General features: G+C 35.2%; 1 protein-coding gene across 1 annotated transcript; it reads right to left on the bottom strand.

The window, feature by feature from the left end:
- Positions 1 to 3,505: 3,505 nt before the first annotated feature.
- Positions 3,506 to 17,030, bottom strand: LOC113092675 (sterile alpha motif domain-containing protein 3-like). The gene is made up of 7 exons (XM_026258385.1): positions 16,970 to 17,030; positions 16,583 to 16,678; positions 16,196 to 16,288; positions 10,768 to 11,756; positions 8,445 to 8,600; positions 5,738 to 5,827; positions 3,506 to 4,547 (listed from the first exon to the last, which is right to left on the bottom strand). Exons 4-7 carry the CDS (start codon positions 11,740 to 11,742, stop codon positions 4,227 to 4,229), a joined length of 1,542 nt encoding a protein of 513 aa, XP_026114170.1. The 5' UTR covers positions 11,743 to 11,756; positions 16,196 to 16,288; positions 16,583 to 16,678; positions 16,970 to 17,030; the 3' UTR covers positions 3,506 to 4,226.
- Positions 17,031 to 19,637: the final 2,607 nt, after the last annotated feature.

Below are 19,637 nucleotides of genomic sequence, written 5' to 3'. Positions count from 1 at the left end.
GCCGCAAACAGCCACGCATACCTATATACTCGATATAATCTTTTAGATTAGAATCTCTTCTTTCAAACAAGACCATTTTTACGTTTCTGCGTGCTTCCATTGCTGAGATATAAAGCGTTTTGTACAAGTGCGCAAAAGCGCTCCAAGGGCTGTATTATTGAAAAGATCTTCAAGTCATATAGACGGGTCTAAATGCCTTTCTTCTGCTATAGACGTCTGTTTTCTTATGTGAAGCGCTATTTGTCCTGATAGGTGCAATTCACAAGTCGTTCCCTCCAATCGAAGCTGTGATTCAGCACCGCGGGGGTGCTGGAACTGGACAGCGACTGCCCACTCCTTTTCCGCTTGTGTGACGCAATGATGTCTGGGAAACTGAGTTTTTTGCTGCTTCTAAACAAAGGCCACGCGAAGCAAAACTACTAATGGCCGAAGCTCCGGATTTATAATGCATAATATTCATAAAACAAGTCCTGGATGGCCACCTTCGCCGTGGAGAGGTCAGGACGCGCATCTGGTAAGCCTATACGCGTGCTACTCGCTTTCATACATTTGATTCTTTATTCTGAGGCTTGGAAGCTTCGCTAGCAATAAGCTAATATGTTTATTTTCATAACTGTGCAGTGTTCGACCGCATCTCAGTGAATGTACAGTAATTCGTACAGTACTGGGGGAATAAACATAAATTAGTTTGTTGACGCTCCGAAGTTCGCGCAAAAGCTTCGGGGAGCTTGTTTACGCTGTATAGAAACCGAAACCAAAATACACGCTGATAAAAAATCAAAATATGAAATATGAAAGAGACAGGCGAGGTCTCTCAATCTCTACACGATGCAGAATAGACATAAATGAAACGATATGAAGTGGATTCTATTTTAGATTGTGATAGACCAGATATTTTTTATAATTTTATGCATGTTGCTATTGTGTAATATGACGTATTGTCTTTCAAAGACTGTTCAGAAAACCCACACACAAAAAAAGCACAATGTATTGAGATGGTTCATCATATGTGAAACAACATAAATAATACTATTTGTCACAAACAGCAGCTTTTTATGTAACTTCTGAGTGTTTTCTGTCAAATAATATACAGAGATCACATTATTCCATACTGCAAGTGTGCAAAAGATGACTTCATACTTATTTAGACAAAAATTTTATACAAAAATGGTATTATTCCTTCCTTCAGTTGGAATAGAATAACTTTTGCATAGATTAGGATAGAAAGAAATTTCTGTTTTCCTCTAATAGCTGACAGTTGGAAGAATCACAAGACATTTGTCTGAAGTTGCCAGCCCCTTCAATGCCTGAGTTATACCATTTCAAACTTCAGTTTACACAAATAAAATAAAAAAGCGCCTTGTTTTTTTCCCTATTTATTATAACACAGACAGCATATATTGTCATTTTTATCAATTTCAACAGTGTTTTATGTAATTTCAAAGGGTTTCCTTTGAAATTATACCAAACTTTCTGAGCTTACACTGTAGCATTAGTATAGGCAGGCATTCAAAATTAGGTAGGAAAATGAAAAACGGAAATCCCCAAAATAGCATTTGTGCTTAAGAGGTTTTAATAAATCATAATAATAATAAATGATGGACTTATTAAACTGATGACGCAGAACATGTTTATGATGCTGATGATGTAGTTTAGAAAGATTGAGGATAAATCATAAATGAAGAAACTCATAAATATAGTGAAGGATGGAAAAATATGAAGATGGAAAGTGGATGGATTTGTACATGAAGGACTGAAAATATCAGGAGACAAAAATAACTTCAGAAAAATCATAATCAAAAATAAATGTTGTAGCTCAACAAAAACCGATGTTTATTGTAAGATAATATTGATGTGTTTTTTCCCTGTTGAGTGAGTGATAGTGTTTGAGCAGCTGCAGCATCAGTTCAGTCACTGTGACTCTGACTGACACAGGTTTTTGTACCATGCTTTATCACTGTGTGAACACATAACCACTGTGGCGACTCTGACAGTAATAATGTCCAGCATCTTCAGTCTGGACTCCACTGATGGTCAGAGTGAAATCACTCTTAGATCCACTGCCACTGAATCTAGATGGAGTTCCTGACTGGAGACGGTTTGCATAATAAATCAGGAGTTTAGGAGCTTCTCCAGGTTTCTGTAAGTACCAGGCTAAACCTTCATCCCCATTACTCCATCTGTACACATCAGTGCTGGTTTTGCAGCTGATCTTCACTGTTTCTCCTGGTTGAGCTGCTGTTGAGGGACTCTGAGTGACGCTGATCTGTCCTCTACACTCTGAAACACACAACAAGAAGAAAATCAACTCAAAACTTTGACAATATACACTGTAAAAAAATCTTTTGTTGACTTAACTCATTATTTTTTGTTATCTTTTTGCATGGGTTTTTTTGAGTTAAACTAACTTATTTGGAAAAGTGTACCTGACAAATTTGGAAAGGTTTACCTGACAAGTTATAAAGTACAATGAACTGATTTAATTTAGTTAATTAAACTTCGAACTTAAGTTCAGCCAACTAAAGTTAAGTTATCTAAACTACATCCAATAAGTTCAGCCAACTAAAGTTAAGTTATCTAAACTACATCCAATAAGTTCAGCCAACTAAAGTTAAGTTATCTAAACTACATCCAATAAGTTCAGCCAACTAAAGTTAAGTTATCTAAACTACATCCAATAAGTTCAGCCAACTAAAGTTAAGTTATCTAAACTACATCCAATAAGTTCAGCCAACTAAAGTTAAGTTATCTAAACTACATCCAATAAGTTCAGCCAACTAAAGTTAAGTTATCTAAACTACATCCAATAAGTTCAGCCAACTAAAGTTAAGTTATCTAAACTACATCCAATAAGTTCAGCCAACTAAAGTTAAGTTATCTAAACTACATCTAATAAGTTCAGCCAACTAAAGTTAAGTTATCTAAACTACATCCAATAAGTTCAGCCAACTAAAGTTAAGTTATCTAAACTACATCCAATAAGTTCAGCCAACTAAAGTTAAGTTATCTAAACTACATCCAATAAGTTCAGCCAACTAAAGTTAAGTTATCTAAACTACATCCAATAAGTTCAGCCAACTAAAGTTAAGTTATCTAAACTACATCTAATAAGTTCAGCCAACTAAAGTTAAGTTATCTAAACTACATCTAATAAGTTCAGCCAACTAAAGTTAAGTTATCTAAACTACATCCAATAAGTTCAGCCAACTAAAGTTAAGTTATCTAAACTACATCTAATAAGTTCAGCCAACTAAAGTTAAGTTATCTAAACTACATCTAATAAGTTCAGCCAACTAAAGTTAAGTTATCTAAACTACATCCAATAAGTTCAGCCAACTAAAGTTAAGTTATCTGAACTACATCCAATAAGTTCAGCCAACTAAAGTTAAGTTATCTAAACTACATCTAATAAGTTCAGCCAACTAAAGTTAAGTTATCTAAACTACATCCAATAAGTTCAGCCAACTAAAGTTAAGTTATCTGAACTACATCCAATAAGTTCAGCCAACTAAAGTTAAGTTATCTAAACTACATCCAATAAGTTCAGCCAACTAAAGTGGTGTTTTGAAACTTTAAAACCTGCAGCAGAACCAAATAATGAATTACTACTTGAACATTAATTTGTAAGCTACATTTGATTTAAACAAAAATGTATGGCAAATTAACAATCACTAATACAATTTTCAGTACAAAGTTTATTGCAATTAACTCCTAAAAACACCAGAAAAAAACTAATTGAAAGGTGTTTTACACCTGTCTCAATGCAAGTCTTGTGGATTAATCTGTTACATAACATTAAACAAGATCACCCCACAGCATTCAATATAGAAATATCCTTTGTTCCAAAAGAAAATGTTAAAACATTGTTAAACACATTATAGACTTATGAATTGGCTTAAATGCCATTTTAATATAAACTAGGTTATCAATTTTTTATGCTCTCAAGCTTCAACAAATTCATCAATTAAACTAAACACTTTAAAATGCCACTCCCACAACATACAATATAGAAACATCCTGTTCACAACATTCCTTTCAAAAAGAAACTCTGAAAAGCATTAACACATTAAAAGACGTATGAATTGGTTTCATACCTCCTTAATCTCAACTTAGCTGATGCTTTAACAAATTCATCAATTAAATTGAACATTACTCTTAAAAAAAAAAAAAAAAAAAAAAAAAAAGAGAGGAAAAAAAAAAAGGACATAGCAAAGGTTGCAGGCACTTCACCGCATTAGTTGGTTTTTCAGTCCATGAACTTTAGCGGAGCAGCTTTCCCCATCAATGTTCATAAAGATCCGCTGGATCACCTCAAAGGTGTATCGCAGCTCTTTGGGATAGCTGATGTTTAAAGCGTAAAGCAGTCCAAACAATGTGACAAAGGCATTTGGAATGTCTTGGAGATCCACAATGACAATCTCCCCCTCCAGTATCACAGCCATATTCACGACGTCGTCTGGGAAGGCACAATCTTGTCTGGTGTCCTCGCTCACTGACAAGATGCCCACCTTAACACTCTGAACAACATCGACCTCATTGTCAGTCGGCTGAAAAAAAAGAGAGAGAGAGATTAAAGATTTAGCGGTAGACTAGAACTTTCATTACCACATTAAACATACATTTTAAATGCCGTAAATGCCGGTTTACATTTTAGTAGTGTATTTTTTTTTCTGTCTATGCCAATAAAATGTTTGTCTATGCAAATCAAATTTTTCTAGAATGATTTTCCAAATAGAGCTATTCAAGTAATCTGATGAATATTCTTCTACTTTTTATAAAATAAAAATCACAGAAAAATGTCAAAAGGAGGTGTGCACTATGCACAATCAGCTGTGTTTTTAAATTCAGAATAAGGGTATGTTTACATGACAATGATGTATTAAAAACAGACAACAACATTGTCAAAATGATCCCTGTTCACACGGATCTGCGAAAACGTCAGTAGTTGGCGATGTCACTTCATCAAAAAACACATACGCGCAATATGTTACCGTTTTCAGATTCATGTTTTTGTTGTTTACATAAAGACGGTAACAGTATCATTTTCGAAACCTTGTGCTTTGAAACTTCATGTTCAGTGCTCACTTCAGTTTTCATGTAAACAGCCCCTAAGTTTTAGAATAGAAGTTATTGATAAAGGATTATTTGTTTGTGAAAATGTTAGTATGCAGATTTCATATGCAAATTCATTTGTACACATACTTGTTGAATAAGATCCAGTTTGCTTGGTACTTTTTTTGTCTTCATTTACAGCGAAATGATTTGATTCAATAGTAATTTTTGCAAATTCAGAAAAATTCAACAATACACAATTAAAACTGATGATTCACAATTAATGATTCGATTCTGCATTTTGCGTTTTTAATATTGTGAAATGAGTTTGGATGTACTGATCAGTCACATGAAAAATAGTAAAACCAACATGAAAAATAATCGTGATATTCCTGAAAATAATCGTGCTCTGATATTTTTGCTATATCACGCGACCACCTCTACTTGAAAGATAAAATATGATATAGCAATACAATACATTTTAAAAGGCATAATTAAGCATAACATAACTGAAGGAAAGCCAAATAATGATTCATATTCTTATGGTTTCAATGAAAATACAGGTATCTATAATCTGTATCACCAAAATATAAAAAGTACCAAATAAAAGCATCACTATCATACTAAAGTGATATTGGTGCATCCTTATTCCAGTTTTAATGGGAAAAAATACTAAAATGTTTACCTCACAAACTTTGAAGACGTTTTCTGGTTTCTCCCTCATGTAGTATGGAAGGCCCAAAATAACTGCTCCCCTCTTCTTCTGGTTACAACTCTGCCAAAAAAATTTGTTCACTTGACGGAAGTGTTTTGTTTGTATATACAGTACAAGTCAAAAGTTTGGAAACATTACTATTTTTAATGTTTTTGAAAGAAGTCTCTTCTGCTCATCAAGCCTGCATTTATTTGATCAAAAATACAGAAAAAACAGTAATATTGTGAAATATTATTACAACTTAAAATAATAGTTTTCTACTTGAATATACTTTAAAAAATAATTTATTCCTGTGATGCAAAGCTGAATTTTCAGCATCATTACTCCAGTCTTCAGTGTCACATGTGACATCCAGTCTATCACATGATCCTTTAGAAATCATTCTAATATTCTGATTTATTATGAGTGTTGGAAACAGTTCTGCTGTCTAATATATTTGATGAATAAAAGGTTAAAAAGAACTGCATTTATTCAAAAAAAAAAAGAAAAGAAAATATATATATTTTCTAATAATATAAATCTTCTTTACTATCACTTTTTATCAATTTAACACATCCTTGCTGAATAAAAGTATTGATTTTATTAAAAAATAAAATAAAAAAAATTACTGACCCCAAATTACTGACCAGTAGTGTATATTGTTGTTACAAAATATTTATATTTTAAAAACATAGCTTCTTTTTTTTTTTTTTTTTTACTTTTTATTCATCAAAGTATCCTAAAAAAGTATCACGTTATGAAAAAATATTAAGCAGCAGAACTGTTTCCAACTTTGATAATGAATCATCATATTAGAATGATTTCTAAAGGATCATGTGATAATGATCCTAAAAATTCAGCTTTGCATCACAGAAATAAATGATAATTTAAAGTATAATAAATTGAAAATCAATTATTTTAAATTGTAATAATATATCACAATATTACATTTTTTTTCTGTATTTTTGATCAAATAAATGCAGGCTTGATGAGCAGAAGAAACTTCTTTCAAAAACATTAAAAATAGCAATGTTTCCAAACTTTTGACCTGTACTGTGTGTGTGTGTATATATATATATATATATATATATATATATATATATATATATATATATATATATATATAAATAAAAAAAAATGGCTGCACACTGGTGCATTCAACAAATAGATGTTTTATATGAATTTGTTTTGTTCAAACATTGCGGTTTGTTTTCCTTTATTAACCATTTATTTTACATTACAGATTATAAGTCAATGATCATTTTTTTTCTTTTTAATAGAACAAAAAGAATTAAAGTCTACTGTTAAAAGTACTGGATCGATAATTACTAATAGTAATACCATTAAAACTTAAAGGATACCCATCCGTAATCATCTTCGGAAAGATCATTCTTCATCATATTGCATGAGAACTGTGACTTGCTGTGAACAACTAAGTTATTTAAATAAGCAATTAATAGTGCCACAGAAGTAACTTGAAGCTTGCAACATTATTTAGTGTTTACACAGTTAGACAAAGTGGGGTTTATTGAGCAGCTCAAATTCCATTAGTTGTATAATCAAAAATATGATAATGATATATGATAATCCAAAATATTATAATTTAATTGATTTATTTAAATTTGACAGAAAATGCATTCCATAAAAACTGTTAATGTATGTAAAGCTATATAATATATATATACTGTTAAAAACTTATACTGTTCAAAAGTTATATAGAGTCATATATTTCTGTCATAAGTTACAACAAACTTGTTTGGATGGGTTTTCGTGAATACCTTGAAGTTTCTGTGTGAATATGATATGACGATAATTTTCTCAAAAGAAAAGGTAAAATGCTCATGTAGTGACTCTGACAGCAGCTCTGGAGATGAAGTTCATGTGTTAATTGTCCTCATATAAAGGGATTTTGCACCGGGTAGTTCTAGAAGCCACCAGGGTGGTCTCCTAGTCTCTGATAAGCACAGCACTTTAAGCTGGTGTACCACTAGTGTAACTTTGTATTTGTTTTGTTTAAGGTGTTTAGCCGATCCTTTATGATTAATTAACCATGATGTTTTAAACCGTGGTTAATTGTAAAACTGGTTAATCACTGCATCCCTATGCTGGGTTAGACCCTACTCTGAAGTAGGAGCTAAATTAGTTCCCCCAAAAGGAGTTCCTAGAATTAAAATCGTTCCTAGATCCCGCGGTGCAAAACCGCCAAAATCCGGGAACTTCCGCCAATAGTTCTAGGAACTATGAAAAGGTTCCTCCGGTGCGAAAGCCCCTAATGTGAGACGGCAGAGGCTGAAAAAACACTGCAAGTGTCACACGTACTTCAGTATGTGTAGTAAACAAAACTGCATGTCTGCGCCATTCATTCACACAGAACATGCAGGATTCATATTTAAAGAGTCTTTTTGCGGTTTTGATTTAAGTGACTGACCTACTTTTGATTTATTTATCCAAATATTGACGAATTCTGTGACATTCCATGCAATACAGTAAAAAAAAAAAAAAAAATTTTAATAGATGATTCCATCTGTGTTTTGCGCATCACAGAAATCATAGGGTCCTACTAACAAAATGAGACCTCAAATCGTTTTTACCAGTGGGATTTTGTGCAACACTAGCAAATAATAGAATTTTCCTGATGCAAATTTCTTTGAAAGCTAATAACAAATTAGTTTTGCTGTATAAATTAAATTTGACTTGCCTGTTCATCCAGACACTTCAACACATTCAGAAGTTCTGGAACTTCATTGCTTCGCTTGGTGTATAATTGCAGGAGCCTGGGTAGATGCTTGTCAAGCCCTTCGAAGAATGTTCTTTTTAAATCAATGGAGACAAGCCTACAGAATTCAAGAGCAACCTGTTGAAACAAAAAAAAGAAAAAGACTTTAAAAAAATCCCACGCACATAAACTAAACATTAAAGGGGACCTATTATGCAAAATTCACTTTAATAAGGCATTTAAACACAGATGTGTGTGTCCACAGTGTGTAAACAACCAGCCTATAATGGTAAAATCCACCCACCCCCTTTTTTTTTTAGAATCCCCATAAATCAGTCTCTCAAAACAAGTGATTCCAGATTTCTCTCTATGTTGACGTCATCGTAGGGAAAAGCCCCGCCCACTGGTGACAATCTCTACCCTATTAGCAGTCTGCCATTGTTATATTGTCACTGGAGCAGTGCAGGGATAGACAGACATCGGTATTGGAGTACATCTGTCCTGCACAGTTTAGCTCCAACCCTAGTCAAACACACCTGAATATCTTAAGAATAACTACAGCTATGCAAAGGAAAGTGAGTTGGATCATGAGCTAAACTCTGCATGACAGCAGCACTCAAGATCGACCATCTGTGAACTTGTGGTATGTCTCAGCTATAGTATGTAAACATTATAACTGATTTGTTGATGCCTGTAATAATGAACATAAGAGTCTCCATTAGGGATGTGCGCAACAACTAATTTTGTAACCTTTTAAACTGAAATTTTGCAACCAACTAGTCTGACCTCCGGAGACAGTGTATATGTGATCCATTTGCAAGAACACTTAATCTATGAACAATCAAATCCTATACTGAATGCAGCTAAAAATAGGTCAGATATCATGCATGCGATGTGCTTGCCTTGATTTATCATTGTTGTATATTGAACGTTCACTTAAGCAATGTTAGCCATTTTAGACACATATATTAAGATCAACTGAATCAGCAGCAAAGGACTAATGAGTTCAAACCATATATATATATATATATATATATATATATATATATATATATATATATATATATATATATATATATATATAGGGACTCTGACACAAGTCAGCACGTTAAGGTATTGTTGTTCGCTACCACGGCAACCAGTCCTGGTTTGAACATGCAAAAACCGAATGTAAAATTAAATGATTTTATTTGCCGCTCCAGATATATTTTCAAAATACTGCATTAATTTCAAGATGTAACATTAACATGACGGTAATTTAAATGTCTTTGTAAAAACAAAGCAAAATGTGAAAAAAGTGCAAAAAAATTAATTTGTAAACGACTAATATTTTCTAAGTCGACTAACAGCAGCAGTATTGTTTAATTGACTAGTCTCATACATCCCTAGTCTCCATTAACTCTCCACATCTGAGCCACTAAGGTTGCAGTGGTGTAATTTTATTGAAGGGAATGTGTCCAAGAAAATCGGTAAAATTAAAAAAAAATATATGCCATACATCTGGATATGTTGCATCACGAACCGTTTGTAATGATCAATTTTGAGAGTTATATTTGCTGTGTGAGCTTCTCCTGTATTGTTTATGTCAGTGTATTGAATAGCGAGTTCTAGCAGACAGCCCTCTACTGGCAAGAGGCGGGGAGCAGGAACTCATTTGCATTTAAAGAGATGCACACAAAAAACATCACTTTTTTTTCTCCCACCCAAAAAGAGGTGTTTTTTGGAGCTAAAACTTCACAGACACATTCTGGTGACACCCGAGACTTACCGTATTTTCCGGACTATAAGTCGCACTTTTTTTCATAGTTTGGCTGGTCCTGCGACTTATAGTCAAGTGCGACTTATTTATCAAAATTAATTTGACATGAACCAAGAGAAATTAACCAAGAGAAAACATTACCGTCTACAGCCGCGAGAGGGCACTCTATGCTGCTCAGTGCTCCTGTAGCATACCCCTGAAAATATTAACTGAAAACTGTTAACTGAAATATTAACTTAAAGACAACTGAAAAAGACTGAATGCAAACAAAATGCCCCCAAAAAGAAAATCGTATTCTGCAGGTAGTAAATATGCAGCCGATCTGATAGGTGACAGGAGCACTGAGCAGCACAGAGCGCCCTCTCGCGGCTGTAAACGGTAATGTTTTCTCTTGGTTCTTGGTTCTAAATAAATGCGACTTATAGTCCAGTGCGACTTGTATATGTTTTTTTCCTCATCATGACGTATTTTTGGACTGATGCGACTTATACTCAGGTGCGACTTATAGTCCGAAAAATACGGTATATTACATCTTTCTACACTTACTTGTCTTTGAGTGAAAAGTGCAGGCCATCTCCTCCTTATTTCTGATACTGTGGGCTCATCTTCTACAATCTCCTTTCTTCTGGCACAGAAAGTTTTCTCCATAGCTGCATCAATTACATGCCAGTCTGGATTTTTTTTTGTCATCTCACACTGTATATCTTTCCTTTCAGTCTCCAAAGCAGTATAACTTGATCCAGCAGGTAAGTCCGGTAGAAAATTGGTCTCCGATCTTCGGGGTTTCTTGACTTTGTATTTTTTTCTATCTGAAGCATGGCATTTTTCACTAGTAACAGTAAGCTCTGGACATCCAGCATCACGAAGTTTACTTCGGAAGTTTCCCATTTTGAATTTAAGGCTTATTTTCCATCCATACCACCCTGTGGCCGATCCCGGTTCTTTAAGGCATGGATGTGTCTCTGTGAGAGCCCTTGAAACAGACTCGAACTCCTCATTGGATGGATACGCCTTGTAAGAATAGATTGCAGTGGCAAGTTTGTCAAGAATCTCAGATTTAACATCCTTGGATAGGCTGAGCAGTGAGCCATCTTTAGCATATTGCTCATTTCCACGTTTCAAACGTAATTCTACATCATATGAAAAGCTTGGAATGGGAAAAGAAACAGGCCATTGCTGTGAGCGACTACTTGCAGTTATTGATCCAGGATTTCCATTCTTGATACTCGAGTCAGACGATGATGACATAACCGCTGTGTCTAATGTCACATCTGACTGGCTAGAGTCAGAGGGTGGTGCTCTACAATTAACTTTAAGGGTTGCCTTTTCAGGAGGAAGTTCAGTGATAGTCGTTAGGTTGCACAACTCATGGTCAAATTCAGGATCCTCATACTGAAGTGTAAAATCACTTTGTATGTTCAGCTTGCTTTTCAGTGTTGACAGAAGAGATTCTATGGATTGTGGCCGATCAATGTAAACTTTCCTAATATCCTCAGGGGACAAAATCACACGAAGAATCATTTTGTTGCAGGTTTCTAAGAAGAAAAGGCAACAGTAAATGCATTTAGTTAAGGAGGAATGTCTTCGGTGAAATCATCAGCTTCTTATCAAGCACTGCATATGAGGACAAGGGATGATAATCATTCAATTCATCTGGATCAACAACTCTCAACTCACAAGTGGTATACTTAGTTAGTTCAAAGCATCTGAAATGCTCACTGTACCATGCTGAATACGGTTCAATTAGAAAGGCAGGTTTGTTCATAACAATCAATATTTTGACAAGTCTGCCAAAGTCTGGAAGCCCACTGGTGTATCCCACAGAAAGAAACATTCCCTCAGAGTACCTGGTGCCATATATGCATGCACTGGATGCAACAGATATCGATGTAACATTGGAATATTTGGATTTAACTGCCAGCTTAAATGAAAGATCCAGGCACTCAGTGGACAGAACTGAAACATGATCAACCACTAAATCTGGCTTGAAAAGAGTTGGCATGTCAAGGTGGTAAGCAAGTGTCAGCTGATGTCGCTGGGCTAATGTAAGCATTACATTTTTAAAGTTTCCAGAGTCATGCACAGCTTTTTTAAAAAAGCTGTGTTTTGCTTCAAATCGTATGGTCCAGAAATCAATCACTGGTCCAAAACATTTGATTAGTTCTGGATAGTGCTCGATAAAATGGTGCTTTGGACGGAGTCTGAAGTCTGGAAATTCGTCTTGCAACAATTTCCGGTGATCTGATATTTTTGAATCAAGGTAGTCCAAACTCTCTGTGGAAAACTGAGATGAGGCTAAAATCTCAACAATGTCCTTCAGTTCAAGAATTAAACTCCAGGTTGCATCATTTTCTGGAACTTTTGAACCAATAATCAAAGGTAATAACCGCAGAAGGCTCCAGTTTTCATGTCCGTTGCCTCCTAAAGAACCTTTCAGTTGGAATGATTTTAAGATCTGCTGTGGTCGGTTTGTTTTGTCAGAAAATCTATATGGGAAGGATTGAATTGCGGCATTCAACTCGTCCAATGTGAAATATTTCTTCTGAATCAGTTTCTTCAAACAAAGACTTAGCTCCAGGGGTACAACACCTTCAAAGACGTCGTGGAGAAAGTCAGGGGGAAAGCCTTTCATGGTGGAGAAATGTGCAAGTCTGTTAAGAGGACAGTCCCTCTTAACACCATCTACTACTGCGTGTGAATCCTTGTTCTTCTGAATTTCACAAAGAGTCTGCTCATGCAACTCCTCCGTTCTCTTTGGGAACCTCCTCTCTCTAACTTCATGTGTCTGAATCTCATCACGTGCTGCCAAACAAAATCTGCAGAACTTGTTTGTTGAAAAACTTTCTTGAAATCCAGCAAGCGAGTGTGCGCCTAAATTGTCTGCAGACACATAGAGTATTGTTCCTCTTATACTTGCACCCAGTGTCTGAACAAACACTCCATGTTGTTCAAGTACTTCAACGTCTGAAAGAAGCGGTTCAAGAATTTTGTCGTATCCATACTCTTTGACATCCTTGGTCTTACATAATGTTGCAAGGTAGATGGATGATAAAGTGGACCGGTCTCTTCCTGGAAGATTTGCAATTAACCAGTAAATGGCACAAAGTTTGTGCTTTTTCCTTGAAGTGCCCAAAGGGTTACACACTTCAAAATCGTCAATGTAAAGTCCAAGGGCTATGCGCAATTCATCTGAAAAAAGGATCTTGTTGTCCTTAAAATACAGCCCATCCCTAAATGTTTTAATTGTTTCAGGATGTTTCCATGTATCTGCTTGGTCTGACTGTAAAACCTTGTCAAGGACGTCACTTCGATTCAACAGCGCAGTTAAAACTTTTAAAATTGGTACATAAACAAATGTGTTTTTCCGAGAAGCATCAAGAGTGTATTCTACAGGTTCTATCACAGTGAAATCATCTTTGTAGTATGTTGTTCTTTTGTAAATAGAGCTAAGAGGACCCCTTTTGGACAAAAAGGCTAAAGGATTTGTTTCCAAGACCGTTTCGGTAATGGCAGCAATAACTGAGGAATCCAATGAACAGTTGTGTTTGTTTAAGACCTGTTTAACTGACATCTCAGCAAGCTCTCCAACATTACTACCAATGCTTCCAAGTTCTTCAACTATTTCTTGAATGGCTGTCTTTGAGACATGTAAAATGGCTTCCATGCGTAAAAACAGTGAAGCTAACTTATGTTGAATCAAGCCCTCAACAGGAAGATCTGGATTGGAATGCAATGGACTGGACTGGACTGGGTGCCAACACCCTTCGGCTGGTAGGCTGTCCGCAGGTTGATTATCTGTATGTTCAAACCTTTCCTCAACCTCTTCGATTTGACATGAAATTAACTCTGCTTTAAAATGTCCAGTATTTTGGGAATGGTGTCTTTTACTTCTGTGAGCCACAAATTTAGAGAACACACAAGTTTGAAAACTGCAGTCTTCAAATGGGCACTGGACATTTTCATTGTTTTTCAAGTGAATGCCCAGGTGGGAGAAGTACTGCTTCAAATTGCAGGCCTCTGAGAAACTGCAGAGGTTACACTTCACCCGGGAATTCACGTGATCGACAGATTTTGCATGATGCGTATGCAAATGTCTTATCAGTGTTGCCTGAGTTCTAAAAGAGCAGACACAATCTTGGTAAATACATGGCAAAGGACAGGTCCTCCCATGATGTCCATGTTTTAATTTGTAATGCTGAATGATAATTTTTCTTTTTGTACTGTCAAAAATGCAGTACTTACAAGTCCACTTCATCTTCACATTAACACCAACATACCTACAATAAAAAAAGACAGTTTATTTAAAAAAAAATAACACCCAATAACACCCTTAGTCAAGTCTCTCAGGCTTAAAGTTGGCATGAAACAAAGTTGCGATCATATGACAGGCTGCTGGAAACCACACCATACAATAGACCTTTATCACAGTGAAATAGATTACCGGAAGTGCTTGCCAAAGCAATGTATTGATTCTTCCTGTTATGTATATTTTTAATGTGCTGTTAACACATAGTTGACTAAACACCTCTTAAAATGAGCATCCGCAGAATGATTTCAAAATCTGGACAATTTCAGAGACAGGAGAAGAGATATTCTGATGATTATGGTGTACAGAAAAATATAAAAAGAGTAAAACAAAAAACAAAAACAATGCAAACATTCAGCCATTAGTTTTGATTGTGCTGCGATAGTACCGGAAGTAGCGATTCACTGCTTCACTTACTGGAAAAGGGAAGTGTGATAAAGCTCTATTGTACATAGTAGGGGCATAACAGTTCTCGGTTTAAAAAAATATATATATATATTTCGAACCATTACATTCTCCACCCACAGTTTGGCATGCACTTGCGTCCTGGTTCATCTCAAATCTGACAATTTATCGATAATATGGTTTGTTGAAAATAATGCATTAAATAGACAGAGTTCTGCTAATGAATGTTTCTGGATGTATGACATCAAATGTATGTCGGATACACATTCTAACTTTCCAATATATTACAACAGCAATGATCAAAAAAAAGTGGACAAAACAGTCACTCTTTGCAAACTTTGTTAAATGTGAGTGTCATATGCTCTAATATGACCAGTCATTTACTGAGTTATCACACAGGTGTTGACAGCACACAATCACAGGTGAGACTTGAACAGCACACATTGCTATCAGTGTTTAAACTAAACTCATTTGCGCATGTTTTTAAGCCTTGCCAATTTAAAAATTTAAATCAAGAATAAGTGAATATGAATTTATGTGTGCTGCATGAAGTGCCCATTCAGTCAGTGTGCAAACACTGACATTACATATTGCATAGATTAAATATAGATTAATCCTTATTTAAGCACAGATTAAACAGTCAAAATCTTTGAGTGATTTTGCTATGTCATTTGTTTGATTTTCATCACTGACAGACAGCAGTTTAGCTGCTGTCACTTTAAGTTTGGGGTTTTAGGGAGAAACGAAAGCACAACTCTGAAGGAATTGAAGGTGTGCTCGAAGTAATGCAACAGCGGCACAATGACCGTTCTACCTCGTTTATCTTGTTTTCATCGTTGGAAGCCAAAAATTAATCATACATCCCTATTATTATCTTTAATTACTGCCTTATTATTTTTTGCTTTCAAATGCAGGGAGACCCTGAAACTTCAGACAACAGGTTTATAAATGATTCACATGATGAAATTAGGAAGATTGTTGAAATGTGTTCTCAAATAACAAATGACACAAACAGGCATCACTGAAACATGCAGTGTGTCAATTAGCGCCTGCACTAAGCCCTCTGGCTGATCGCGCTAAAAAAGCTCTAACTTTAATAATGTTCGACCAAGGGAAAAAAAAGCTTTTGGGGAGGTGTTTGGCTGGAGGTCATGGTGCAAATGACCCTAGGTTGAATTTAGTCCGAACCATCCCTTTAAGTTACCCGCATCACAAATTGATAGTTAATTTTAAGAATTTCCAAAGATTTCTGTGAAAACTCACCTGTATCTGGTGCTCTGCAACTGAGATGAAGTGAAGTGACTGAGGTAAAAAAAATCTGGTTGGTGAACAAGCTTTTAGTCAACTTGACAGAACCTGTGAGTCAACATGAGAAAGTACAATGAGCTAATCTTCTATGTGCAGAAATACACTCAATAATCGTACATTCGTGACAACATCGCGTGTAATTCTCCCTATTATTAAGATTTCTTAAAACAAGAACAAAAGCGCGACGAAATGGCTCAAGGCCACACAGAATCCAAACTCTGAATAGTAATAATGAAAAACCGTGACATTTCAAACCACAGACATATTAATTGTCATTTCCATCACCCATCGATTCAATTTGACAGTTACTTTTTTAATTCAAAGACTGTGATGAAAACTTACCTATATCTGGCGCTCTGCATCTGATGAAGTGACTGAGGTAAAAATCCGGTTTGGTCCAGTTGGTGAACGAGCAGCTTTTAATCAACTTGACTGAACCTGTGAGTCAACACGAAAAAGTACGTTACAATGAGCGAATCTTCTATTTGCAGAAATACACTCAATAATCGTACATTCGTGACAACATTGTGTGATATTCCCCATTTTATTCAGATTTCTTAAAACAAGAACAAAAGCGCGACGAAATGGCTCAAGGCCGCGCAGAATCCAAACTCCGAATAGTAATAATGAAAACCGTGACATTTCAAACCACAAACATATTAATTGTTATTTCTATCACCCATATCGATTCAATTTGACAGTCACTTAAAGACTGTGGTGAAAACTTACCTATATCTGGCGCTCTGCATCTGATGAAGTGACTGAGGTAAAAGTCCGGTTTGGTCCAGTTGGTGTACGAGCAGCTTTTAATCAACTTGACTGAACCTGTGAGTCAACACGAAGTAGTACAATGAGCGAATCTTCTATACACATATAACGTTATAATCTTACATTCGTGACAACATTGTGTGTAATTCTCCCTATTATTTAGATTTCTTAAAACAAGAACGAAAGCGCGACGAAATGGCTCAAGGCCGCGCAAAATCCAAACTCTGAATAGTAATAATGAAAAACCGTGACATTTCAAACCACAGACATATTAATTGTCATTTCTATCACCCATCGATTCAATTTGACAGTTACTTTTTTAATTCAAAGACTGTGATGAAAACTTACCTATACGTTATCTGGCGCTCTGCATCTGATGAAGTGACTGAGGTAAAAATCCGGTTTGGTCCAGTTGGTGAACGAGCAGCTTTTAATCAACTTGACTGAACCTGTGAGTCAACACGAAGAAGTACGTTACAATGAGCGAATCTTCTATTTGCAGAAATACACTCAATAATCGTACATTCGTGACAACATTGTGTGATATTCCCCATTTTATTCAGATTTCTTAAAACAAGAACAAAAGCGCGACGAAATGGCTCAAGGCCGCGCAGAATCCAAACTCCGAATAGTAATAATGAAAACCGTGACATTTCAAACCACAAACATATTAATTGTTATTTCTATAACCCATATCGATTCAATTTGACAGTCACTTAAAGATTGTGGTGAAAACTTACCTATATCTGGCGCTCTGCATCTGATGAAGTGACTGAGGTAAAAATCCGGTTTGGTCCAGTTGGTGAACGAGCAGCTTTTAATCAACTTGACTGAACCTGTGAGTCAACACGAAGAAGTACAATGAACGAATCTTCTATACACATATAACGTTATAATCTTACATTCGTGACAACATTGTGTGTAATTCTCCCTATTATTTAGATTTCTTAAAACAAGAACGAAAGCGCGACGAAATGGCTCAAGGCCGCGCAAAATCCAAACTCTGAATAGTAATAATGAAAAACCGTGACATTTCAAACCACAGACATATTAATTGTTATTTCCATCACCCATCGATTCAATTGGACAGTTACTTTTTTAATTCAAAGACTGTGATGAAAACTTACCTATATCTGGCGCTCTGCATCTGATGAAGTGACTGAGGTAAAAATCCGGTTTGGTCCAGTTGGTGAACGAGCAGCTTTTAATCAACTTGACTGAACCTGTGAGTCAACACGAAGAAGTACGTTACAATGAGCGAATCTTCTATTTGCAAAACACTCTGACTCGAAATGGATAATATAATTCTGAAAATCTGCTTTTAATAATGGTCATTTGCACTTATGAATTTAATGTATGATTTCAGAAATGACGGATTTGTGGACAATATTTACACTGCGACTATAACAAACATTTAATTGCTTTACAAATCCTTAATAGGCCTATATTATTCGATAACACAATACTATAAAACGCTTATTACGAAATAAAAACTTGCAACAATCCACGTTCACAATATAAAATGTCACACTTACTCTGTATCACTCAATTTCTTCTGAAGACACGTGTTGTCCAACATGGAAAATCATCCAGTTTCCGCTGGCTTCTCTCGAAAATTCTCAGAGGAAAAAAAATGATTCAGCGAATCATCTTGAGCGGTTCATTGTTCATGAATCGCCCAATTCCGCCCATGATGAATTGGAATCTGACCATGAATAAAAACTGAAGCAGCTTGACAAATTTTTGGTGTAATTTAATTAATCTGTGCTCATAATTGTAAACAACTATTTTTAATGTACACACTAAAATAAAATACACTGTAATTAATTTATATATACCACAGTAGTGATAACTACAAGACAACCATTGACATTGGCTTGAGAAAACCTGAGCAGAAAGTTTGAAATAGATTTAATGTCGTTAAGTTTGAAGATTTATGTTTAAAGCGGTTTTAAAAGCTTGAAGTTCAGGGTTTAAGACAATGCAATCTACCAGACAGCAAGATAGATAGATAAATTAAGTTTAGTTTACACAGTAAATTGTTTAGTTTACTGCTATTAAAGCATTAGAATTGAAGTAAAACCTGCAGAAAATTTTGTGCAGTTGTTTCAACTTACATTTATAAATTAAAATAACAATTATACTTGTTAATTCAACAGAAAGTCTATTGCAGTTGTTTAAACATACATTTTTGAGTTAAAATAACCATTTTACTTGTTCATTCAACTTTCAGTCTAGTTGAGGACAAGAAAACTTAAAATTTCTTGTTGTCTGGACAATCTAGTTATCTCTACACAAAAAAACAAGTTGAAATAACTAAATTGCGGAAATATTTTTTACAGTGTACTTGAAGAAATGAATTGATATCAGACTTGTGCTGCACAAACCTTGAGCAAACGCTGTGAGAGTCCAGATGAAGATGATGATGAAGGTCATGTTGATGAAGATTGTTGTGTGTGTCAGTGATGAAGTGTTAAACTCACAGCACTATAAACACTCTCAGAGCACTGAAGCATCTGAGCAATATGCAAACACACTCACATCATTTACCTGAAGACATTAACAGACACAAAATACAGTTACTGAAATGAGAACAGAGTAAAAATGAATAATTTTCATAATATTTGAT

This window comes from Carassius auratus, unplaced genomic scaffold, assembly GCF_003368295.1.
Source record: "Carassius auratus strain Wakin unplaced genomic scaffold, ASM336829v1 scaf_tig00214714_1_2670353, whole genome shotgun sequence".
Lineage (NCBI taxonomy): Eukaryota > Metazoa > Chordata > Actinopteri > Cypriniformes > Cyprinidae > Carassius > Carassius auratus.
Note: the sequence above shows the minus strand (reverse complement) of the source record. Positions and strands in the feature narration are given on the sequence as shown.

Excerpts from the sequence above, each read along its gene's own strand:
- LOC113092675 (XM_026258385.1), bottom strand. The coding sequence starts at position 11,742 with ATGATTCTTCGTGTGATTTTGTCCCCTGAGGATATTAGGAAAGTTTAC. Across the intron at positions 8,601-10,767 it reads CACTTTTCACTCAAAGACAA|GTTGCTCTTGAATTCTGTAG; the intron begins GTAAGTGTAGAA and ends TTGTTTCAACAG. Across the intron at positions 4,548-5,737 it reads ACGTCTTCAAAGTTTGTGAG|CCGACTGACAATGAGGTCGA; the intron begins GTAAACATTTTA and ends CTTTTTTTTCAG.